Below are 26,250 nucleotides of genomic sequence, written 5' to 3'. Positions count from 1 at the left end.
ATTGTACAATAGAAATCCCTCTTTAAAGCATTTAAGAGTGGTACAAAGGCTTGGGTGAATGTACCTTTAAAGAACCGCAGAGCAGGTGGCAAGAAATCCAAACCGCTGATTTTTCTGGGATATCAGAATGCTGCAAAATCTTATTGCTTTGCTAATGATCAGAACCAGGTATCTTTTAGCAAATCTGCGAACTTCGGAGAATCTTTTAATTGGCCAAGATTACATGGCATTGAGAAGATTTCTGAAGAAGTTTTATTGCCGGCTAATGGACAGCCAGAGGCAGATGAAAGTGTTTTTCCTGAAGTTGTTGCAAGCAGGGAAACAGTAAAGGTTGAGACTCCAGAAGGAGGGGAGTCTAGTGGCACGGTAGTCAGACGGTCAGACAGAAGTAATAAAGGAGTACCTCCACAAAGATATGGTTTTGAAGATTGTGACCACGTGTCTGTAATTGAACCTGAAAGTTACAAGCAGGTGCTTTCTCTTGGTGATAGAGAGATTTATGGCTGAAAGCCATGGGTGTGGAAATGAATGCTTTGAAGGAGCACAATGTAATTATACCAATGCATTTACCAAAGGGACAACCTGTGATAGGTTGCATGTGGGTTTACAAACTCAAAGCCAGACTAGTTTGTAAAGGGTTTGCTCAAAGGAAATTTGTTAACTTTGATGAAACTTTTTCACCCACGGTTCGTTGTGAAACCATTAAAACAGCCCTGGCAGTTGCAGGGTTGAAAGGTCTGAAAGTTTTCCATTATGACATTTAGACAGCTTATCTAAACGCACCTTTGGTAGAAGAAGTATACATGACTCAAATTCCAGGGTTTGAATTAAACGAAGAAGCCAAGGTACTAAAGCTAAACAGAGCTTTGTATGGTTTACATCAATCGGCCAGAGAGTGGCACAAATGCTTAATTGATGCTGTTTAAAAGTTAGGCTTCACACAGAGCGTTGCTGATCCTTGTTTGTTTTCAAGGTGCACAGGTCAGAAGGAGTCATACATGCTGATTTACGTGGATGATTTATATGTAATAACCAATAATGAGAGTGACCAGGAACAATTTCAGAAACAGCTTGGAGAACGCTTTAAACTGAAATGTTTGGGAGAGATAAGAAATTATCTTGGGGTAAAAATAAACAGAGACAGTAAAGGTGTTTTTTACTTGTCTCAAACAGAAAAAATAAAACAGTTGCTGGAAAGGTTTAGCATGCTTGATGCTCATGCAGCTGAAACCCCAATGGTCAGAGGTTATTTATGTGAAGAGTCTCAGGAACAAGAAGAGTGTGACAAATCTCTGTATCAGTCCCTGATAGGAAGTTTGTAGCCCATGCCCTTTTGGAATGCCTCTTTTACGAGGAACTTCGATCACACTATATTTCCCCCCTTTTAATATACAAATCCAATGCCTCTGTGACTGACATAATGCCTTTTTTACTAAGTGATAGGGACCCCAAGGCTACATTGTCAGTGGCAAGATTTGTTTCAGTCCTTATATCCCTCCAACACTAGATATATGCTGCTCAAGATCAATTGATCAAGGAGCTTCTAAGGGATAAAAGGAAAAAGGATAGGAAGTTTGTTATATCTTGCTTGTTGGACTCACCCAGACATATATCAGGTGGTACATTGCCTGAGCAGGAAAAATATGTCACCAAAGCCGAGTGACTGTAAAGCAGCTAAGCGTGTACTCAGTTACCTGAAGGGATCTGTGAACAAACAGTTATGCTTGAATGCATGTAATGGGGAACTGACTGCTTATGCGGACGCATCATGGGCAGATCAGGGGAACGCAAAATCAACGACCGGGTATGTGTTGTATTTTGGTGAAGCACCCATACATTGGAAATCTGTAAAACAGTCATTTGTAGCCATGAGTTCATGTGAAGCAGAATATAGTGCTGTGAGTGAATGCATAAACCAGGTGGAATGGTTTGTCTATCTCATGAAAGAACTCAATGTGTCTGTACAATTACCAGTAAAGGTGTATACTGACAGTCAATCAGCGCTACAACTTGTGACTGAGCAAAACTTTAAAGGCAGAAGTAAACATATAAGAATAAGAGTATGTCAATGTAATTGAAGCTGTGAACAAAGGCTTGGTATGTATTGCAAAGTGTGCCAGTGCTGGTAATGTGGCAGATCTATTTACAAAAATTGTGGATTGCAATAGATTCATGAAACTAATCAAACTAATCGGAAATCCTTGAGAAGGAGTGTCAAGATTACAAGTCTGTCAGTTTAGTTTGACAGGGCAGGATAGATCAGAGAGATCTAAGGATGATGTAATCAGCCTGGAAAGTACCTGGGGAGCTAGAGAAAGCTGGCCTGATCCAGCTATAGCCAGGTGGCTGATGCAATGTAGTAGCAATGCCAGGATAATTGGGTATCTACTGTGATTGGTGGCTGCAACCAGCAGGTGTATATATTGAAGTGAAACCGCAGTTCTATGAGGGATGTTATGAGCGGAGAGTGTGAAAGGAGTATCTGTATATATTTCTGCACTGTACAAATAAACTACACTTTTTCTATGTGGCCGTGGACTTTCTGATGGGTATCCTGGACAGACTGCCAATCCGCTTGGCTTCCGCGTCACAGCTTTGAGATAGCCAAGAACAAATTGGTGGGGAGGGGATTCCTTCTCTGCTTTGGCTGTACAATGGCACTCCATGGCCCCTCCATTCCCTATCCACCCACCCCCACTGGTGGTTTTATTTGTTAGCAACCACTTGCAAAAGAAAATAAGGGTTTTATACCTTTAAGAGGATGTGTGTGGGGATCTGCCCAACTGTGTCCACTCCTTATCGCAGGGATTCTTTTTTAACTGAGCCCCACAGCCGAAGGGACCCCCCCACACACACACACACACTCTCTCTCTCTCAGTTCAGGTATCTTGGTGGTTATTTGCCTGATTTGGGTGGAGGGTGCTGTGTCTTTCCCTCCGCTGCTCTTGTCTTCATTTCTATTCATAGATTCATCGTTATATTGGTAAAATAGATCTGGCAGACAAAAAAAAATTAACAGGCTTGTGTCCTGGGTGTGATTGTCTGCTGTGTTTGTTAAAATGCTACTGGGCTCAGTTAAAAATAATTTCTGAGATCAGAAGTGAACACAGCTGGGCAGAATCCCCTCCCCCCACTTGACCTCTTAAAGGCATGAAACCCTTTTTTCTGTTTGCGAGTGATTGCCAATGGAAAGATGCAATGGAAATGAACCTGCCAATGTTTTTCTGTCATAACTCCTACATTGAGCTAGCCTGAAACAAATTGGTTGGGGGGGGGTGATTTTCCAGACCCATCTCTGCTTTGGCTGTAAAATGACCACACAGACAATTACAAATGCAAGAATCCTGCTGCAGGGCTGTTGGGGATGGCGACGTATTTCAAAGAACATACTACAGCCAATTACAAAGCATTGTTGTCAGGGGGAGGGACTCAGAAGCTCCATATTTCACTGGAGATGAATAATTGAGGGCAAGGTACTCCTGGAAGATCTTCAGGGCAAAAAGACCCCATGAATAACAGTTTTTAGAATTCAGATCAGAAAGCTGAGCAGCAAACCCAGTGCAAATTTCCCCTGCATAAGTGGCCAATGCTTTCATTGCCTGTAGAATGAGGTGCAAGTTCACCTGGAGTTTTAGCTTAGTATCAGATATGATCAGACAATTATCAAGGTATATCTCGCATCCTAACTTTCACAGTAGGCAATTAACATTGCTACCATCTTGGTGAATACCCTGGGGGCTGTAGCCAACCCAAATGGAAGGAACATGTATTGAAAATGGTGAGAACTGCATTGAAAGTGGAGATTTTTATGATGATTTTGTCTTATTTTCATGTGGAAGTGTGCGTCTAGCAGATCCAGTGTTAAAAACCATTTGCCCAGGCATAACAGAAGAAAGATATCAGAGATCGATAATATTCTGAGCTATTTCATTTGCTCAGGCCTCTCAGGTCAAGGATACATTTCACACAGAGACTCTTTCTTTCAGACTAAAAAGCGTCTGGAGTAAAACACAGAGTGCTGATCTTTGGTGGGCACTGTCATATTATCTTTTTTTTTTTTTTTTTGCCAAGGAGGGTGTTGTCCTTTGCAAAGAGTTCTGGGGAGGGGACAGGGGGGCTGAGTAGGTTGGAAAAGAGGCAAGCTCTATTGCATATCCTTTTGTTACAATGCTTGGTACCCATTGATCTGCCAGATGAGTTGGCAGGAGCTCTGCACCTCTGTTGACTGGCAAACAGAGTGTGAGCTGTAATTGTCCAAAGCCCTGTGAGGTGGGTGGGTGGGGTTCAGGCATCTTGGATCTGGCCTTGCCCATCAGGGTAGGGAACCTCTTTCTCATCTGGGCAGGAGGTTGAGTGGTCAGTGTGAAAAGAGGCCTGTTGGAATAGGAAGGGCGAGGAATTGGCTGGCTTCTTCCTCTGAATGCAGAATTCCTCTAAATCACAGAATCATAAATAATATGGCCAGGGTTGAGTATTAGAAGGCATCAAGGGAATCACCCCCAAGGCCTTAGCAGTAAGCTTGTCCTTCCTCATCTTGTTGAGTACCTCCTCAGTACTGGCACTGAAGAGGTCTGTACCCTTAAAGGGGAGGTCCTCCATTCTAGTCTGTGTTTCTTGGGGAAGTGCAGTGGATCTGAGTCAGGGGTGGTGACACAGGCTGGTAGCCATGGTGAGGCTGCGGGCTGCACAGTCTGCTGGGTGCTTTGCTGAGGAATTCTGGTGTTTGGACAGCCTTGAAGCTCAGCCCAGGAGTTTCACCAGTTTACGTTGGTCAGCTGGCAGCATCTCTAGGTAGGGTGTTGGACCATCCCACAGGAAGTGCTGGTCCTGAACCATGATGCACTGATAGTTGGCTATCTTATAACTCAGAGCAGAGGAGGCTCAGATCTTTCTGTCTACCCTGTCCAGCTTATGGCCTTCTTTATCAATCAGGGATAAGAACTGAGGGCCCCAGCTCTTCACCTGAATGCGCTCCATGACCAAGGAATTAACTGTGGGATGCTGGAAAAGGGAAGGCCACCTTTCATGCTTGGCTCTGTACTTGTTTTCAGTATGCCTAGCAGAAGCTGACACCGATGCCAGGCATAACAAGGTTGTGACTTCTAGAAGGCTGTTCATCACGGGGAATGTGACAGGTACTGTGTTCCCCAGAAGCATAACTTTGAATACCAGATCCATTGCCCATGGAGGAGCGTAGGATACATTGATTTCTAGGGATCGAGCCATTCAAATGAATTGTTCATTATAGATGTGCAAATCTTTGCTCTGGAAGTACATAGATGGTTCTGGCATAGCATCATCAGGAGAGGGTTCAAAAGCATAGTTGGGCTTTATGTCCTTATAAGCAGTCTGGTCGTAATCAAAAGCCAGATCACCGAAGGATTGGGCTTCCTTATGTGGATCTGGGGGAAGTTCTGTGTCATCTAGAGGAAAGTGGTCTGCTCCCACTTGATCAGAAGTGAGGGGAGCTTCTGGATCCCAGTCCTGGTTGCAGAAGCTACTTTGAAGCTCTCGGTATGGTGAGCAGGATGATGTAAGACAAAAATCTGTCAGATCCAACTGGTGTGGTGGATGCGTAAGGTAGATTGAGGTATTCAATTGACAACAATGGATAAAGGGTTCCAAATTTCATACTTCACCTTCTTAGGCAGAATAGGATTACTGTGAGGGACCCAATTCTTGGAACGGAGACTGCCTCCTTAACTAGTTCCAATACTGGCTTGTGAGGAACTGGGTCCTTAGGATGGGAATGAGCAGGGTGGACAACTTTGACTTGGGAGGCATTTCTCTATGTTTACGCTGAGCCTTCTTAGTGGGTGGTTCTGAGGCGCTATGCTCTGAAAACATGGGGGTGGAGCTCAAGGCTTTCCCTGTTTTTTTTTTGATGGACCCAAGGTTTGGTCTCAGAACTGGAACTGAGGATGACTGGATTAGTCTATCAGCATTAGACATCAGCACTGTGCTCAAATCTTTCTCCTGAGAAGCGCCGGATAAAGCCTTTTCTCAGAGTACTGTTTTTAGGGTAACTTTTAGTGCCATTTCTGGGGTACAAGGCTCTATGAAGGCAAGGATGAGATAGAGTTGTTATCAGTTTGTGCTGTGATGGTTGAAGAAATGATGGAGATCCTAACGGCAAACTACTTTCAGAGGCAGCAGAGAGAGAGAATGAAGGGAAGGATGCCTGGCCTCCTCTCTCTATCACACAGCAAAAGGCAGGAAACAGCATGGGGGAGGGGGACAGGTCACCCCCGGGTGTTTCTTGAGCTTCAAAAACCTCTCTGTGGTAGGCCTGAGTGTGTGCAGTACCCATGTGAGACTGCACAGGTACCATGACAATGAACCAAGAGTATGTGGCATGCACACTGCATGGCACGTATCCCACAATCTTAACTCCATGCCCTCCAGAATAATACAAGGAACTCAGTCAAGCCAATCTCACCCTATGTTTTGTTTTGGCTTTTCACTGGATAATCAACTGTCTTTGTAAGGTCATTGTGTGTGTGTGTGTGTGTGTGTGTGTGTGTGCACGCGCACGTTTTAGTTAACAAACTAATATTTTCCCTGAAGTATGCAGAGACCTCTGCCTTGTCTTGAGGGGTGGGGGATTTCACTGCCTTCTATTTGTACATTGAACTGCCTTGGGCACTCTTATAGCATAGAAAAGCAGCATGTCATTTCTAGAATAAAATAAATCACTAAATCACAAGACTTGAAAGTTCCACACATTAAAAAAACAACCCCCTCTAGGAAAGCCTGCATGCTAAGAAGGGTCCTAGAAGATCCCCCCTCCATGTGCTACTTTTTGCATCTGGACAGAGTTTTTTTTCCAGCTTAGAAGGCATTTGCACATGTAGTCGTTCCACCGGCATTCTGAAGCGCGGCTTCCTCTGTCTGCAGATCCATGGTCAGCCTGTAGGTGGCTCTGCTGAGCCTGTGGCTGCATCACTCTGCACCTCTGAAGGATGGGGATTATTAGTCTGTGGACAAGGGATGGGCCGGGAAGAGGTCCTTTCTAGCCCCAGAAAGAGATACACTCCCGCACACACAGGCTACACCTACTCTGGTCCGCCATTTCATTTTTCTTTTGCAATAAGGAATCTTGTTTTCTTATTTAGGATTTTTTATTTATCAGGGGGGGAAGGGGGTTAAATATATTTAACAAAAAAATCTGAAATTAATTGCATTTGTTACAATTACAGTTCTTCAAAATATCTGACATCAGAAGATGGACTGTCATGGAAGTCTGGCCCACTGTGGGCACAGCACCCACCCGTCTCCCTTCCCCTTGCTGCCTTTTGCATGCAAGCAGGCAATAGTGAGGGGCTGCCCAGGAAACCAGCCTGTCCTTCCCTTATCCCCATTCAGCCCAAAATAATGATTCCTCATTTCTGGAGCACCAGCATCTTACACTGAGCAGAGGGGGAGGACTGGGCAGGGCAGGGGAGGCCAGAGTCCCCTTCTCACACTGCCTGTGCATGTCCCCTCCCATCGGCAGAGGGAGCAGAATTTCACTGACCCTACGAGAATCCTCCAGATGTTGCCATTGCAGCACCAGTAGATGGGACTGAGCCTTATATGTTTTAGCAAAATTGCATAATATATCTTGAAGGAAAAATCGGGAACTACAAGAGCAAAATGTCCAAGTCATCGTCTTGCACACTTGTGCTAGTCACACTTTTTTGGGGAAAGAGAAACAGAAGATCAAATAGAGACAATACAATTATTTTCAAGCAGAAAAGAACACTGCAACCTGGCTCTTCTCCAGAAAGTTTCAACAGACACAAATTTTTTAAGTCTAAAATGTGCTGGAACTTCTGGGCTAGATTAATTTTTTCTTTTGTATTCTGGGCCCAGAACGAAGATTTGCTAGGCCTCATTGTACATGCGTGGACAATATGTTGGTGAGATCCAGCTATATAAATGCAAGCGAGGCATCGGGCCTCCGCACCTGGACAGCAAGATCCCCAGGCCTTACCACACATGCTCACATGGTCAGAAAGAAATGTTGACCGCAGTGCAGGCTGATGACATCATTAACCCACACGGTGATGTGCGAGCCGTGGAACATGTGCAGTAAGGCACGCTGCAGCCTGACAGCGGTTTAAAACAAGAGGGACCAGTTTTTTCTTGCTACTCTCAGGCCATAAAAGCAACAAGGAAACAAAGAAAGGAAAGAAGGAGTTGAAGATGTTGAAGTGGTAAAAGAGACAAAAAAAGAGAAGAAAAGAACCTGCCTCTCTCAGTAGTTTCCAGTTTTGTTTTATTTAGACTCATCCTACTCTGCCCTGAGATTGTCAGAGTAGAGTGTATACAACAGATCTGCACCAATTTATATCATATTGTTCAGGAAACACCACCAAGTTTGTAAGCCTTACAGACTGGGAGATAGAATCTGCTTGTTGTATGAGGCAAGAATGAGTACATATTTCACATGCAAAAATGGTGCTGTCAAAACATGTTGTATTATTTTCTTTTTATTCTGCGCTGCAATTAACGTTATTTCATAAATCAAGTGCAACAAAAATCTCTTTTATTTCCAAAGCAATTTTCCTCCTCTTGCTTGCTGCCCCCTTACAAAAAGAAAAGAAAAGAAAAGAAAAGAAAAGAAAAGAAAAAGAAAAAGAAAAAGAAAAGAAAGAGGAAGGGTTATTCCTCTCAAATTGGAGAGGTTCAGTTTGGGGCAACTTCATGTACCCATAATTATTATGTGTTTCTTCTTACTGTTGCCTTTTTCACAAGCTTGCCAGCAGAATGGACTACTATGTCATGATGTCACTATTTTGCATCCAGCAGCTCTTGGTTAGATTTATATTCCACCTGAAACTATTATGGGTGGCGGCTTCTGCCAATGGGTGGACCGTATTCCTATCATTGGGCACTACTTGAGTTGTGAGGAAATAAAAACTTGAAAATTAAACCACCACAACGTGTGCAGCGTTTGTTAGATTTCAAAAGCCCCTTTGGTAAAAGGAAGAGAGTAAAGCCTTCAGGTTAGACTGAAAGTAGAGTCTCGTGATATTGACTTCCCTCCTTTGCACCTACAAAAGTAAAATGTTATGTTGTGCAGGGCACTCCCTGTGCCGACACGCTTGCTGCAGTCACGTAGTCAAACGGGGAAGCCTGCCATGGTGATGAGGCTCTGTTGTTGGTCAGGCTGGCCATTCAAATGCCTAAGGTCTGACAACTACCCCTCAAGAATATATTTTATTAAGACATGGTGACATGGCCAGCAATGAGAGATACAAGGACCAGTTTAAAGCAGCAATATATTATAGTTCAGGGTTGGGACCAAGAGATCCACATAGCGGAGGCCAATAATCCATGCTGGATCTGAGGGAAGTGGAGTGAGATGATACACTAAGTACGCCAAAGCAGTAGCAGTGGAGAAAACCTCTTTGGGAGCAGCTTCAGCTGTCCAGCAGTGGCACTGTCATATGCCCAGGCAGGTCTTTGGTTAGCACAGAAGGAGCTTATTAACTATTAGTGGACATGAAATAAAGGAATATGTTACTGGAGTCTCTGGAGGGGATAAATAACAAGATACGGGACATAACCATTTAGCAAATTCTCTACCAAATTCATAAAGGATGTGAATAAGGAAATTAGCTTTGTTTGAAATGAAATCCTGATGCTCTGATGATCACACAGGATTGGCCACCCAAATCAGCTGAATGAGAAAGCTATTCCAGTGTGGGAACTCATTTTCTGTATTTCTGTGTGTTCCGATACATTCAAATCTCAGAAAAGGAAGGCCTGTCTCTCTCTGTTTCTAAACGTAAAATACTTTCACATAAAGGAAGAAAATAAGAACTTGAATAACTAAGAACAGGGTTTATTACTCTTGGGAGATACAAAATGTATACAGGAACTACATTAAGGTAGCTACAGAATCAGAGCAGAGGATAGAAACAGTGAAAGCGTTCAGTGGTTATGCATAAAGATCTGGCATGCACTAAACGCAGGTAAGTGCAGCGAAGACTTAAGAATGCAACTGGTCAGTCATGAAATCCCATTTAAAACAACAGTAATCTAACTTGAGAACTCCCAAGTTTTCAAAAAACATACACAACACAAATGTGCATAACTGGGCCTTAAAACACACTTCAGATATTCTCATTTTGATGTGACCAATTACAAGATGGTCTGAAGTTTAATTTTAATAATTTTCATGGCAGCATTTATAGAATCTGCTTTGACTACTTCAGAGAAGCCCGACAGAAGAGTTCAGCATTGGCTAGCATATAACAACCAGGCATGTGCAAATCACATGGACAGAACCAATACAAAACTAGCCAAACGATATCAAAAGAGAGTGCCCTTGGCACCAGGTATGTCACTTGCTGTTGGAATAGTGAACTATGGTCAAGTGCAGTGACTTTCTCTAGGGAAGACCCAACCCTTGAAACTCACATGAAGCCTGTGCTCAGTAGACTCCAAGAGGGCCCATACAGGCACGTGGCAAGGGGAGGCCCTCTGCACGGCCACCAAAGGATCCCGCCAAACGTGGCATATTCTTCAGTGGGGCAGGGGTGAAAGGGGAGGAGTGCTTCTTCATTAGGGGGCTTTCTCCTCATAATTGTCACAGGATATATGTTCATAAGTGAGTTTCTGTTTAGAATGCATGCCTCATGAGAGCATACTTGACTCTAAGAAGTAATATTTCTCCCTTTTCCCAGACTCTATCATAATACACAGTAAGATAAAGGCAAGCAAATATTGTGTGCGTGCATTTATAGAGTATTTTTTGGAACTTTGCATGCTACCTTTTACATGGACTTTCCCAACAGAAGTATTGTTATTCTCAACATTAAATAAGGCAATAAATCTTCTATTTTAACACTGAGAGCACATCTAAGCAAACAACATTCCATAGCCTCAGTATGGTGTTTGGAAAATACAGGTGACAAGGATGGGCTACAGCTCATGTCAGTTGGTCTTACTCTTGCTACTGCCTGCAGAAAGGGCAAACAGAGTGCCAGCACACGGTGCAGCCACTGGCAGAGGAGGGCAACCGAGGGCAGCTCGTGTGCTGGATGTTTATTTGCCCCTTCCAAAACCACTGTCTGAAAGGATCCTACCAACAGATTTCAGCATGTTGTAAACAGGAGGAGCAACAAATTTAATGGAGAATCACTTCCCATTAAAGATAGTCAAAATCTGGGAATACCTGATTGCATTTCTTGCTGGCAGATTTTTCTTGATTACCTGTTAGCAAAACTGGAGGGGAATGCATGGCTTCTGTTAGAGTGCTTTTGTCTGGAGAAGTGGGTGGAAGCTGCAGTGGCAGCAGCGTACTGCTGGGACTGCTAATGTCTCCCTCGGACACCAGAATCATATCTGCCATGTTCTCATCCTCAACAGTCTGTATACTTTCTGCCAGCAGTTCTTTGGACTGTCTTTTCCACAAAGTGGCAGGCTGGAAAGGTAGAATTGGAGAGAGGGGTGTGTTGAAAGGAACGCTGCAGCTCTCCTGGCTGTCGGGAGTGGCCGGCACCACCGGTCTCTGTTTACTTTCTGAAACGCCAATTTTGAATGCTGAACTTTCACTGCTGTTTTTCATTAAGTCCGTTTTGCCAGCTGGCGGCAGGCGTTCTTCCTTGACCTCGGGCTGTTCAAATCTCTTCTCACAATCTTGAGATCTTCCAGGGGTAGAGGAAGAAGGTGCAGCCGAACAAGGATGCAAGTGAAGAAAATCAGGCAAAACCAGGTCTTCTTTTCTCAACAGCCCTCGTTGGTCGTCCGCTCTGTTACTTTGCACTTTGGAGATGAGGTCAAAAAATTCTATTCAACAAACCCAGAAGAGAATAGACTCAATCAGCACTGTAAATGTCCACTGCACCACTCAGTTATGCTCTGAATTCTTTGATAACAAAAAACATTAAATCCGAATGATTTTAATAGCTGTGCATAGTTGTATTTTTTCTAAACCAGCGACTAGTTGTTTATATGATAGTTAGCATTTTCAGTACATTGTGTTAAAGGTGGCATAATTATACAGGGGAAGAGTGGAGACAGTCTGCTTCCACTGCTAACTTGACAAAGCAAGAGGTAACTAGAACACTGGCCTCATCTACACTGCAGAACAGAAAGAAAAACTACAGATTATTCACATCTATCCGGAAAGGCGGGCAGGAATTACATCTTCATCTACCAAGGAGACTTGCAAAATAAAAGATTTGCTTCCACCCAGTGAAATCCAGAAAGAAATTTATACATACCAGAGCAGAACTCTCAATCTACTCTCCATTTTTCCCTCCCACCCCCAGACACACACTGCTGCCCTGATCAACTCCTGCCCCCCAATCCAATTTAGCTCAACAATTCTTCATAGTTTTTTGGGGGTGAAATGTTGTATTATTTCTATTTTTGGTGAAACAAGGAAGAGATTAATCTCTATGGCAATGGAGACACCAAGACTGATATTTTCCAGGTACCAAATAATTATATCAATCCCCAAATATTGTACTAGTAGTTTGATATTGCACTGGCAGTTTGATGTGAATCCCTCAAGTACTCTAAAAATGGCACACCCAAAACAGGAACAAGTACATGGGAGATTAGTTCATTTTTTAATTTTACATGACAAATAAAATCTTCTAAATGTTGCAACATGTTCATATTAAATTAGGGTTCAGCATGTGACTGATCAATGAAAAACTCACAGGGCTTCCACGCTGGTTGTCTGCCCTGGCTTGGACTCTGTTGGGAGGCAGGTTTTTCCCCCCACTTCCCCACAGCATTGTGGTGCTTTTGTGTACCTCCCAGTTTTCTCCAGCTTTTGAAAACTTGCTTTACTATGATCTTTTGGGAAGGATCACAGCAAAGCCAGAGTGATGGCCACAGGGGTGGGAAAGTGTGGGTCCTCCCAGTCCTGCCCACACAGGTGCGATTATACACACTCCAGTCCCCCACAGCAGTCACTTTCCCTCCTTGCCAGTGTGTGTGTGTGACAGAGAGAAACATTACAGCAACGTCAATTGCCAATAAAAAGAAAAACAAACAAACAAAAAGGCCTTCAGTGGGGCACTGGGTGGGGGGTGGCTGACCTGGGGGACACGGGCATGGAGAATGCAGGAAAACCCACTGAGAAGCAGCCCCATCGCCGCTGCACTGAATCAGCAGCCACAGCAGCAACAGAGAAACCCCTGGAATTGTTGCCATGTGGAAGAGGCTATGGCTGACTGGCCTATCAAGTATTTTTAATATTAACTTTAGTGAAAAAGTACTTCATTCATCAAGAAGTATGAGATCTATGCTAATTAGAAAACCAACTTAGTTAACTTTATTGTGAGATAATACAATTAAATTTAAATTAAAAAAATTAAAGGCTAAGAAATGTCACTATAATGAAATTTTCAGAAGGTGACGTGAAGCCTGTAAAGCAGCATTCCTGGATTCATGGCATACTGGAGCACAGCTAAAACAGGGTCGCACTTACCTGTAACTGTGGTCCATGCATGCAGGCCTGCCGCAGAGGTATTGAGTTTAAAAGCTTTTACATTCTAGCACTTTCCATGGCCCTGGGAGAGCTCCGCCTCCCCCTACTGGGGTCGGTCTTTCTCGCCTAGACTGACACGTGTCCAGGGGGAGGGGGGAGCGCTCCTTCCCTCAGTCCGCCCATCACCACTGTGGAGACTAGAATGAGAGATCTACATATAAGAGAACTCGCAGCAGGGCAGGAGGGAGGGATGTGTGCCTGCACAGAAGACCGCTTGACGAACAAGTTACAGGTAAGCACAGCCCTGTTTTCACCTTTGTGGCTTCTGTGCAGTCCCACACAGGAGAACAGCAAGCTCACCTGACGGTCTGGAGGAGGGTATGGGGCTGCTACAGGAACAACGTCTGCAGCACTGCTAGTCCCACAGCTGCCCCAGCATCTCTTGAGTAGTGCTTCATGAATGTCGACGCCGCTGTGGACCTGGTTCATGCCTTGCAGACCTCTGTGATGGAGATGTTGCTGAGAATTGCACAGAAGATGCTTGCCCCCTGGTGAACTGCGCCTTCCCTGGAAAGGGGCAAAGAGTCTCAGATCCGATATATGCATTTTTTACAGCAGACACCAGGGTATTGTTTGCACTGAAGGGACCCCCCAATCTTTATTGGGGCCAGAAAAACAGACGAATAAATGCTGAACTTGATGAAAGTCTTTTGATCGAAGAAGAAGAAGAGTTGGTTTTTATATGCCGACTTTCTCTACCACTTAAGGCAGAATCAAACCAGCTTACAATCACCTTCTCTTCCCCTCCCCACAACAGACACCCTGTGAGGTGGGTGAGGCTGAGAGAGCATGACTTGTCCAAGGTCACCCAGCTGGCTTCGTGTGTAGGAGTGGGGAAACAAATCCAGTTCACCAGATTAGCCTCCGTTGCTCATGTGGAGGAGTGGGGAATCATACCCCGGTTCTCCAGAGCAGACTCCACCGCTCCAAACCACTGCTCTTAACCACTACACCACACTGGCTCTCCTCCTATAACATCTAGGGAATGTAGAGCATGTTCTGCCTCAGCACAGGGGGAAAGGAAAGAAACTGGCAAGGTAATATCTTAAGAAAGGTGGAAGGCAGAAACAACGTTAGGGAGGAAAGTCAAACTGGGCTGTAGGAATACCTGGTCCACATGGAACCCAGTGAAATGGGGGTCAGACCTCACCCACTCTGCATGCCAAGGTTATAGCTACTAGGAAAGCCGAGGAGGAGGAGGGGAAGAAGAAGAAGAAGAAGAAGAAGAAGGAGGAGGAGGAGGAGGAGGAGGAGGAGGAGGAGCAGGAGGAGCAGAAGGAGCAGCAGGAGGAGGAATCGAACCCGGTTCTCCAGATCAGAGTCCGTCGCTCCAAGCCCTCTCTTAACCACTACACCATGCTGGTTCTCCAAGTCACACATGGCCATGGGTTCAAATGATTTATGCGTTAATGAAGATAACACCAGAGATAAACTCCACTGTGGAAGGGGGGGGGGAACGGGTGGGTACAAGTTAGATATCTCCTTCAGGAATCATTTTGCTATAACATTGGGAAAACACAGAAGTGCCGTCAACCTCATCTGACAACACAGTTGTGTGTGTGTGTTAAGTGCCGTCAAGTCGCTTCCGACTCATGGCGACCCTATGAATGAAAGTCCTCCAAAATGTCCTGTCTTTGACAGCCTTGTTCAGATCTTGCAAACTGAAGGCTGTGGCTTCCTTTATTGAGTCAATCCATCTCTTGTTGGGTCTTCCTCTTTTCCTGCTGCCCTCAACTTTTCCTAGCATGGCTGTCTTTTCCAGTGACTCTTGTCGTCTCATGACGTGACCAAAATACGACAGCCTTCTAGGGTCAGTTCAGGCTTGATTTGATCTAGAACCCATTGATTTGTTTTTTTGGCAGTCCACGGAATCCGTAACACTCTTCTCCAACACCACATTTCAAAGGAATCTATTTTCTTCCTATCAGCATTCTTCACTGTCCAGCTTTCACACCCATACATAGTAATAGGGAATATGATGGCATGAATTAATCTAGTCTTGGTGGCCAGTAGCACACACTTCAAAATGTTTTCTAGTTCCTTCATGGCTGCCCTTCCCAGTCTCAATCTCCTTCTGATTTCTTGGCTGCAGTCTCCCTTTTGGTTGATGGTGGAGCCAAGGAATAGAAAGTCTTGAACAATTTCAATTTCCTCATTGCCAACCTTAAAGTTGTGTAATTCTCCTGTAGTCATTTCTTTTGTTTTCTTGATGTTCAGCTGTAGTCCTGCTTTGGCACTTTCTCTTTTAACTTTCAGCAGTAGTCATTTCAAATCTTCAATATTTTCTGCCAATAATGTAGTGTCATCAGCATATCTCAAATTATTAATGTTCCTCCCTCCAATTTTCACTCCACCTTCATCTAAATCTAATCCAGCTTTCCTAATTATATGTTCTGCATATAGATTGAAGATATAGGGAGATAAAATACATCCTTGTCGGACACCTTTGCCAATTGGAAACGATTCCGTTTCTCCATATTCTGTTCTAACTGTGGCCTCTTGTCCAGAGTACAGGTTGCGCATCAAAACTATCAGATGTAGTGGCACACCCATTTCCTTTAAAACCAGCCATAGCTTTTCGTGATCCACACAGTCAAAAGCTTTGCTGTAATCTATGAAACACAAACTGATTTTCTTCTGAAACTCTCTCGTATGCCCCAGTAACCAGTGTATATTTGCAGTATGATCTCTAATGCCTCTTCCTTTTCTGAAACCAGCTTGAACATCAGGCATTTCTCGTTCCATATATGGTAACAGCCTTTGCTGTAAGATTTTGAGCATCACTTTACTTGCATGAGAAATTAATGCGATGGTCCGATAGTTGCTGCAATCTTTGATGTCTCCTTTCTTGGGAATTGGAATGTAAATGGATCGTTTCCAGTCTGTGGGCCATTGTTTCGTTTTCCATATCTGTTGGCATATTCTTGTCAAGATTTTGATGGACTCCATTTCTGTGGCTTGGAATAGCTCTATTCCAATAGCTCCCATCTGCTCCTGGTGATTTGTTTCTCCCGACTGCTCTCAATGCAGCTTTCACTTCACTTTCTAAAACTGTAGGTTCTTCTTCAAAAGATTCTTCTTGGAAAGAATTTTTTATCCTTTCATCTCTTCTGAATAGTTCTTCAGTGTATTGTTCCCCCTTTTCTTTATTTTGTCCTGTTCAGTTAATGTATTTCCATGGTGATCTTTCAGCATGCCTAACCGTGCTTTAAATTTCCCTTTGATTTCTTGAATCTTGTGGAATAGATCTCTTGTTCTTCCTTTTTTGTTGTTCTCTTCTATTTCTTTGCACTGGTTATTATAATAGGTCTCTTTGTCTTTACATGCAAGTTGCTGGAACGTTGCATTTAGACTTTTGATTCTATTTCTGTCACCTACTTTTGCTTCTCATCTATCTCTGGCAATTTTAAGAGTTTCCTCAGACATCCATCGAGGTTTTTCTTTTCTTTTGGCTACATGAATAGTCTTTGCACATTCTTCCTTGATAATATCTCTAGTTTCTACCCATAGTTCTTCAGGTTTACATTCACTTGAACTCAGTAATGCAAATCTGTTCCTTACATGGTCTTTAAACTCTTCCGGAATACTGCTTAGATTGTATTTTGGTGCTATGAATGTTTTGGTGTTTTTATTAAGCTTTATCTTGATTTTCGATATTAACAATTCATGATCTGTACCGCAGTCGGCTCCTGGTCTTGTTTTGCCCGAGAGAATAGAGCTTCTCCATCTTCTGTTTCCAATTATATAATCTATTTGATTTCTATACTTGCAGTCTGGTGATGTCTATGTATACAATCGTCTATTTGGTTGCCTGAAAGATGTGTTTGCAATGAACAGATTGTTGTCTTCACAGAATTCTACGAGGCGTTCTCCTGCTTCATTCTGTGCTCCTAGCCCAAATCTGCCAACAACATTTGATTCTGCTTTGTTTCCTACTTTTGCGTTCAAATCCCCTATGATTATCAGCATATCTTGTTTAAATGTGTGATCAATTTCTTCCTGAACACTGGCATAAAAATCCTCATCAGCATCTGTAGTTGGGGCATAAACTTGAATGATGCTTATGTTGATAGGCTTTCCCTGAAGTATGATTGATATTATTCGGTCAGACTTTGCATTATAGCTCCTGACTGCCTTTGCTACATCTTGCCTCACTATTAAAGCAACTCCGTTTCTTCTCTTTTTTTGTCATTCCCTGAATAAAACACTTTGTAATTTTCTGATGGAAAATGTCCTAATCCAGTCCACTTTAATTCACTTACTCCCAGGACTGAAATGTCCATACGTTCCATTTCTTGTTTAACAATTTCAAGCTTACCCTGATTCATGCTTCTCACATTCCATGTTCCTATTATATGCGTCGAACTGCTTCAGACTTTCCTTTTGCAGTTAGGTGTCTCTTTATAAAGAAGACGGATAAACCCCCATCTTTAAGCTCTAGTACATAAGAAAAAGTATCCGCCAGGTCCCAAGCCTATGGCATACCCCGCCAAAAGAGCAAACCTCCTCCACTTGTACCCATAGGATGCACAAGCAGATGGTTTGCGTGCAGAGGTCAAAACATGTACTACCTTAAGAGGCCAGGATCTCGAAAACCCACCCTCCAAGCCATCAGATGGAGGAACTTGACATCATGGAAGCACACGGGGCCCCAACGGAGGAGGTCCTGAGCCCCTGGGAGAGGAATGTGCACTCTCCTGGACAGTTCCCGTAGGGAAGTAAACCACAGCTGGTGTGGCCAAAACAGAGCTATCAGAATGCAGGGACATCTGTCTGTTCTGAGTTTGGCTACCACAATGGTTAAGGATGGGGATGGAACTGCATAAAAAAGGGAACCCTGCCAAACGAACTGGAACGCATCCCCCACAGGCTGTGAGCAAAAATGGTGGCATTTGGCATTGTGCTGCCGGGAGACAAAGAGGTCCACCGCTGGGAAGCCCCAGAGAAAGAAAGTAGGTTGAAGACATTTGTCTGCCAGGGTCCGCTCATGGTTGGTGGAACTGGTTCTGCTGAAGGTGTCCACAGTGTCATTGGCTTGCCCTGCAATATGAATAGCATGCAGAGAAACCTTTCTGGGAATGAGCCATTCCCTTATGCAACAAGCTTCCAAACATGGGAGGGAACCCACGCCCCCTTGCTTATTAAAGTCAAACTTTGCAGCTTTTTGCACATTCTTACCCTGCAGAAAGGTTTCACCCACCCTCAACTCCAAGATTAATGCGCAGACCACGTTCCCACTCAGATCATTTCCCACTTACAGAAAAGGAAAGGCAATGCCCCCCCACTCTGAAAGTGACGCATCAGAGGTGACCTGAATGTCAAGAGGCCGAACCTCAAAAGGCCAACCCTGGAGCAAATTTGTACTTGAGACCCACCAAGTGAAGGACCTGACCACTACCCGAGGCACAGAGGAGCGCTATTGGGCTGGTTAGGCCTCTTGCCCCGGACTTCACAAGTTCACAAGGTTGGAAGAGACCACAAGAGCCTTCCAGTCCAACCCCCTGCCATGCAGAATCCCACAATAAAAACTCTCGGCAGATGGCCATCCAGCCTGTGCTTAAAGACTTCCAAAGGACTTCCCTTTGGTGTCTCTTTCCCTGATACTGACTGGAATATTAGGAGCAATAGTGTTGGCTCACAAGGAAACTGGTAATGCACAGAAGCTTGCGAAGGGGGGTACTGGTAGTGTCTTGGGAAGTATCTGGGTTTGTATGAGGCCGACTTCCCTGTGATCCCCAAGGTCTTGGCTGTGAGCTTATTTTTTTCTCATTCTGTGCAAGGACTCATCAGTCTGAGAATTAACCAGCTCTTTTCCCTCAAAAGGGAGATCATCCACATTTACCCTTGGTTATTGAGGCAGAGCAGTGGTGTACAACCAAGAGTAGTGCCAGAGCACCACCACCAAGGCCATAGCCCAGCTACCACAGTTGGTGGCATGTCTCACTCTGTTGATCTGATATATGCTGAGACTCATATTCTCAACTTGAACCACCCTGGTTAATGACTTTTTGTCCTCAGGGAGGGCATCCAGATAGGAGGAAAGAGGATCCCAGAGGAACAACTGATACGTCTAGATGGAATAGCGCTGTAGTTGGAGACTCTAAAGGCCAGCGCTCCTGACAGACCCTTCTCCCTAAACCATCCAATTTCCTCCCTTCTTTATCTAATGGGGAGGAATGAACTCCTGCCCTATGCTTTGAATGCATTACCTCCGCTACAAGGGAATCCGCAGGTGGGTGTATCCACAATGTTTATGTTGCACCCAGTCCATGTAGTCAAGTTTGTGGGTGGAGGCTTGCACCAAAGGTGGGTTGGTCCATATGGACTTAGCAGTCTCAAGCAGGCCTTGTAGCATGGGTATAGTGATCTGCCCCCAAAAGCTGGAATATGTGACCTAAAGTATCAGAGCTGATGGTTTCTGATCCGAGCAGACTATCAGAAGCTAAAGACCCTTGGCCATTCCGGTCAACTGCCCCGTATAGAGGTGCAAGTCCATTGTGGGAGGTACCAGAGGGAGATCCCCCACCTTTTTGTCTGGCAATGGATCGGAAGCAACATCTGAGGCAGTGTCAGAACAACATGGAAAATCATCTTTGAATTCAGAGCCATCCAGGGATGGGTGCCGACAGGATACCCATCGGATCAGAATTGACAGCCAACTGTCTCAGAACCATAGGTTGAAATCACAACTGCTGGCTACTCAGAGTGTGCCCCACTGATATAGTTCGATGTCGGAGGGCATGGATGCCAACGCAGTTGCCAGAACATGGGGCCAGAAGAAGCAGGATCCTGAGCAGGCTTCTTCTTCTTAGGTTTTGAAAGGGTTGCCAGGTCCCCCCTCTCTTCCGGCAGGTGTTTTTTGGGGCGCAGCTGAGGCAGGGATTGCATACGTGCAGCCACGCCGATGCAATCATGTCACTTCCGGTTTACACCCAGAAGTGCTGCATCGCAACGGGCCTTTTACCACCCAAACTGGTAAAAGGCCCATTGCGATGAGGCACTTCCGGGTGTAAACCAGAAGTGACGCAATCACGTCGGCATGGCCGTGCACGCAAGTAATCCCCACTTCTGAGCCAGGCAATGGATTTGTAGGCAACTGCCCACAAATCTAAGCGACCTGGCAACCCTAGGTTTCGATGAGGCGGGGGATGGACAACGTCGGGTCTGGGAATTGACTTCCTCGCTGGCTGGATCGGTGGTATGCTTTCGCTTCGACTTTTTCGGTGGTGGCTTCGAAGCATTTCTTGGAAACACAGCTGACCTATGGGTATGCCAGGCAGTTGGCTCCAAGGAAGGCGCTGACGCCACGGAGTATGCATGGGCCTATTGCTCACCCTCAATGGAGCAAAGCAGCTGAGCTTCGGGGGCTGTCAGAGACTTTTCCCATAATACCGCTTTCAGCCACACAGCTCTTTTATGTCAGGCCTTCGAGGTAAACCGCTTGCACGCGTCAAAGCCCCAACATTGTGGGATTCACCCAAACATAACAGACACAGGGAGTGATCATCCATTTGCACCATTTTGGTACCGCATTCAGTACATTTCTTGAAGAACGTTAAACGCCAACGACTTCAACTATTATTATTATTTTTCTTTCTTTCCTTTTTTTTTTTTTTACTGACAAGAGAAAGGGCAAACCGCCCGATAAGGACAAGCCCTCTCTCTTCCTCTTCTTTTCTTTCCAAAAAGAAAAAAATTCCCCTCAGAGGCCAATTTTACCTCAGAGGAGAAGAAGGAAAGAAAACTCATCCTACCTCCCTGGCAGCAAAGGAAGGACTGAGGGAAGGAGCGCAGTGCCTCCCCGTGGTCACCTGTCGGTTTAGGCAGGAAAGGCCGATCAAGGCAGGAGAGGGGAAGTGCTCCTAGAACTATGGAAAGTACTAGAAGGAAAAAGCTTTTCAACTCAATACCTCCGCGGCAGGTCTATGCTCATGCGCAGCCCCACATGGGACTGCACAGAAGACAAATAACAGGTGACCAAATGAGAATGTTTGACCTGTAATTTCACCGGTGTACTAACCCTATATTAAATTGACAAATATTCAAGCACAACAATAAAACATCTTCAGTAAACTCTCATAGGTTGCAACCTTCCCAAATCATACAACTTCCAAGATATTAATAGTACAGATGCAATTACCACATACAATTCTGCAGAAATATTATTTTATCTTTTTTGCAGTGTAAGTATTGACAGTTAATTTTCGATCATTTTAATGACTCAGGCCTTTTATGCATTGCTGTTTCCCTTGCAGTCACCTCCTGACAATTTGGGATTTTTGTTTTGACTATGCATGCTGTTTCTGACCGTCAGAGGTCGCCACACTCTCCCTCTGCATTTCCCCACCTTTTGCCTGTGTGTTGAGGGACCTGTTTTATCGCAAATTTGAAAACGCAGGCAAAGCACGGGGAAATGCAGGGGGAAAGCGAGGCAACCTCTGATGGTTGGAAACGGCATGAATAATCAAAACAAAGACCCCAAGTCGTTTAAGGAGTGACTGCGAGTGAAACAGCCATGCATAAAAGGCCTCAGTGTGTGTGTTTGCATCTGGGTGCCCAAGAATTTTGACAAGGGGCATGAAGGCCTATACAAAAACATGGGGGGGGGGAATCTCACCCCCACGGATTTGTAAATTACTGCAAGTTTTGGGGAAAACTCTTAGGCAATATTCTCTTTTTTAGAATGAAAAATGAAATACTTTTAAAGGAAAGGTTTTTAAATATTGCTTGTAGTTGCTCTCTCAATATGTTATTCAATCCTATCTATAGTACACCTTAGAGAGTCAGCATGATGTAGTGGTTAAGAGCAGCGGACTCTTATCTGGAGAACTGAGTTTGATTCCTCACTCCACCACATGAAGCCTGCTGGGTGACCTTGGGCCAGTCACATTTCTCTCTGAACTCTCTCAGCCTATGCAGAAGCAGGCAATGGCAAACCACCTCTGAACTTCTCTTGCCTTGAAAACCCTACAGGGTTGCCATTAGTCAGCTGTTACTTGAGGGCATACACACACACGACACTGCATGTGATGATACACTGCTAAACACTTCAATAAATACACCCAAAACACAATTTTGTGTGCTACATTATACATTCTTAAAGTAGTAAAGTAAGTTTAGAATTGATATTAAATTGGATATTTTACCCAAAATGCCCAGTTTTTGTTTAAAAACAAAAAACCACACAACCATTTTCCCAGAAATTTTACGTATCTAATTTCAACACAGAAATATGATAACCTATAGTTTTTTCTGAAACTATGAACACAAGACATCCTTGGAAAATACCTGGAAATTTCTCAAACTATATTCAAAACCAGTTGTTGTTTTCAAATTTGTGCCTTAGTCTGAAACAATACACTGACAGTGCATTCCTAAGGAGACTTACTCCTTATACTGGAGTAACTCTCCTTAGGAATGTACTGTAAGGCTCTAAAAGTGCAAACCTACACCTTTCTAAGCCCACTGATGCCAGCAGACTCTAGAAGGGTGTTCCTCTGCTTAGGATACTATAAAGAATATAGTTAGACACAGCTGGTCGCCAAGGTGCTACTGGACTCCAATCTAATTGTTCTACTGCAGGCCAGCATGGCTACCCTCTGAAACTGCTCTCCCATGGTGACTCTCCACGTCCAGCTGTAATGCCTAGTAGAACCTGCATGAATGTGTGAAGACTTGCCACACCAGCAAGGGAGCGGGGACTGGAAACCGTTCATAGGATCAGGAGGAGAATTCATTACTTTGGCTAGGTGTACACCGCAATCCTCACACTGCAATAGTCTTCCATGCGGGCATGGTAAAATGGTGAGTGTTCCTTACCATCTTAGGATGCATGAGGAAAGCCTCCCTGAAAAAGTGGCAGGGAGATCTAGAAACATTAAGACCAAGCCCTTCTGCCCCCCATACCATGTCTCTTCTGTCCTTTCCCTGTTGTCTGCAGCTCAGCCTTCCTTTTCACAGACCCCCACTCAACCACAACCTCTGCAGTCATGCATGCTTGCAGATCAGCCCTGAACAACAACTAGCCTCCCCTATCGCCCCCCCCGTGCCTCTTTCAAGTGGTGGATCCGGCCAGTCAATTGTCCTGAAATAGCTGTTTCTCACCCTGCTTGAATGGCTAATGGTAAACCTCTAACCTGTACTGATGTATAAAAACCAGTCTAAAAGTCAGTTATGCATCACTCATATGCTTAACTACCACTAGAACAGACTCTGGCTGCATTCCAAAAACCATCATGAAGTGCAACAAAAATTCTGCCGCAGCTCATGTTTTTACAGTATCTTCTGGGATTTCGGTGGATGTGCTTGGTTTGAATTATCCTAAAGCTCAGAAAAAAAATTTTTGTCTATTAAGAAAGAAAGACAGAAGGAAAACATTTTGTTCTCAACAAAACTATTTGACAGACGTTTACAGCCACTGCAGAAATGGAAGAAAATGGGTCAAAAGTACAAAATTAGCTTATACTTCTGTTTTTGTATCACCAGCATGCATTCTATGAACACTTTTACACACAAGTACAGGTAATTCCAAAGTGGATTAATGAAAAACAAGAACATACAGCTGATTTTCATAACAAAGCCTTGCTTTTTGCAATAACAAAACAAATTAATACCATATCACAAAATATTAAGTTCACCAGGAAAACTAGTACTATTTCATATACTAAAAAAGTGACGTACCCTCGGCTTCGTCCAAATTAATTTTGTGACACTTTTTTTTCCCAGTCTGTGCAATACATTCTTCTCTTTTTGCTAGACGGGTATCCCTAGCATTTTTTCCACTTTCTCCTTTTATTTTAATAGAATTAGACTTTCCTAGAGTTCTTCCCTCTCCCTGTATTAGAAGGAAAGTTAAAGGGCTACTTACATTTAATTTATAGTACAAAGTTGAAGTAATCAATTCTTACATTTTATTTTATATTTTATTGACAGTTCTGAAATTAAATGTAGTGCAAGCATTTTCAGTAAATCATGCACCACCACCACCACAATGAGAGAATCAAAACTATCTACACACGCACACACATGCAACATGTCCATTTTAATCGCAGGGTCATGTCTGTGGATTTGGGCCAAGCTACATGAGACTTGCTGTTGGGTCTCACTTTTCCCCAACTCCTTCCTCATGTGAAGCAGCTGCCGGAGTCGGCCGCCATGAGTGGTGCTCTCGCAGGGGTTAGGGCTGCTAAATCCTCCTGCTGATTTCACTCACAATTGTCCTCCCCAGCAGCTTTTCTCTTAATACAGAAAAAGGTACAGTGACTGGTACCTTTTCTACTGCAGAGGGAAAAACAGCTGAGGGAAGGTGATTCTAAGAAAAAAAGAGCCAGAGAGGAAAGGGTTCAGCGTCTCCTTCCTTCACCCCCTTCAAAGACTCCACTCAAAGTCACAGCCTCCCACGTCTGCCTTTTTTTTTTTGAGGTGAGGGTGAGTCAAAGAAGAATACCTTGCAACAGGATCTAACACGCACTTGGACCCTTTGATTGCTGAAGTTTTGGGCAAATGACTGAGACTGTAGTTGACACAAAGGACAGAAAGTGTGGGTATGCGCTAGTGAAAGCAACAGAACAGAGGAAGTGGAAAGGCATGTGATATTAACTAGAATAAATACTTTTTTCATCTCCAATTTCCAGTTTGGGAAGAAAAATAAAAACTGAATAATAATAAGAGTGACAAATAATTTCAGTAAACTTACTGTAGAGGCTTGAGTCCTTGCATTAGATGTTGCAGATGCATTCTGTTTCAGTGATGCCCCCTTTCCCTGGTCTGTGAATGTAAGATATTTAAAAATACATATGCATACCATGCCACTTCCTTCAAGGTTTACGATTAATTCATACCGACCAAGAACATGCAGGAAAGTTGGGTGGATCCTAGAACTTTTTTGAGGATATCCCAACTGTCTTTCATACCTGCTCTCTCAATCCATTTGAACAAGTCTTGCTCAATAAAGCAGAAGACATGACTGAGCATCGTCGACAGGAACCAGGCTTCTTTTACCTAGCCTGACTGGAACTTTTGCTACCCAATCCTTCAAAGGGGTAGAGTGTCAAATAAGATTAAGTCTTCACCTGCTCGGTAAAATATTTTGATTTTATTCTCTATCTAGTTACATTCTGGTTCTCAGTTTTCCCTTGGTTGGCCATTCTGCAGTTTTACACACACCCAGACCATACGGGCCCCCTGGGTCGTGCTGTTTTTCACCAGGTGCATAACATAGTTTACTTTTAAGTGGCTACTAACAGGTCCAAGCACAATGCAAAACACAGGCTTGGTCTGCAGAACACCTAATGACTGGATATAACTTTCCCCTCTTGAATGTGCACATGAGGCTTCTGGGTGAAATAACTGGGTAATGAAAGCACAATTCAGATTGCTGGTTTTGAAACCAAAACAACTTGGATTGCTGGACCTCCGAGACCCTGCCACCTTTGATATCCCACAGGAAACCTCTTAACAAAGCCTAATGACTTGATATAACACAGCTCCTTCTCTATGACTCTCCTTTCTTAGAGATATAACAGGGTTACACTTACCTGTAACTGTTGCCCATCAAGTGTTTTCTGTGGAGGCATGCATTGGGACTGTGTGTGCAGGTCAGCCGCAGAGAATAACTTCCAAGCTTTAAGAGACTGAAAAGGCGCTCCTTTCCCACCCTCACGGCACAAGGCGTCATTTTTCTGCCAAAACCTTATGCCTTGAGGTAGGAGTACCATTTTCCCTCAGCTCTCCTGAGCTGCTGGATACTTCAG

The 26,250-nt window shown here is 44.0% G+C and overlaps 1 protein-coding gene across 1 annotated transcript in view; it reads right to left on the bottom strand.

The window, feature by feature from the left end:
• Positions 1 to 11,507: 11,507 nt before the first annotated feature.
• LOC130482418 (regulator of G-protein signaling 12-like) overlaps positions 11,508 to 26,250 on the bottom strand; it is a 37,711-nt gene continuing 22,968 nt past the window's right edge. Inside the window, exons 12-15 of the mRNA XM_056855124.1 lie at positions 25,194 to 25,264; positions 24,179 to 24,332; positions 11,583 to 11,781; positions 11,508 to 11,514 (exon numbers count right to left, since the gene is read on the bottom strand). Coding sequence (XP_056711102.1) covers positions 11,508 to 11,514; positions 11,583 to 11,781; positions 24,179 to 24,332; positions 25,194 to 25,264 — 431 coding nt within the window. The remainder of the gene's footprint in view (positions 11,515 to 11,582; positions 11,782 to 24,178; positions 24,333 to 25,193; positions 25,265 to 26,250) is intronic.

This window comes from Euleptes europaea, chromosome 9 (genome assembly GCF_029931775.1).
Source record: "Euleptes europaea isolate rEulEur1 chromosome 9, rEulEur1.hap1, whole genome shotgun sequence".
NCBI classification, from domain to species: Eukaryota; Metazoa; Chordata; class Lepidosauria; order Squamata; family Sphaerodactylidae; genus Euleptes; species Euleptes europaea.
This window is presented reverse-complemented; position numbering and strand designations above follow the sequence as displayed.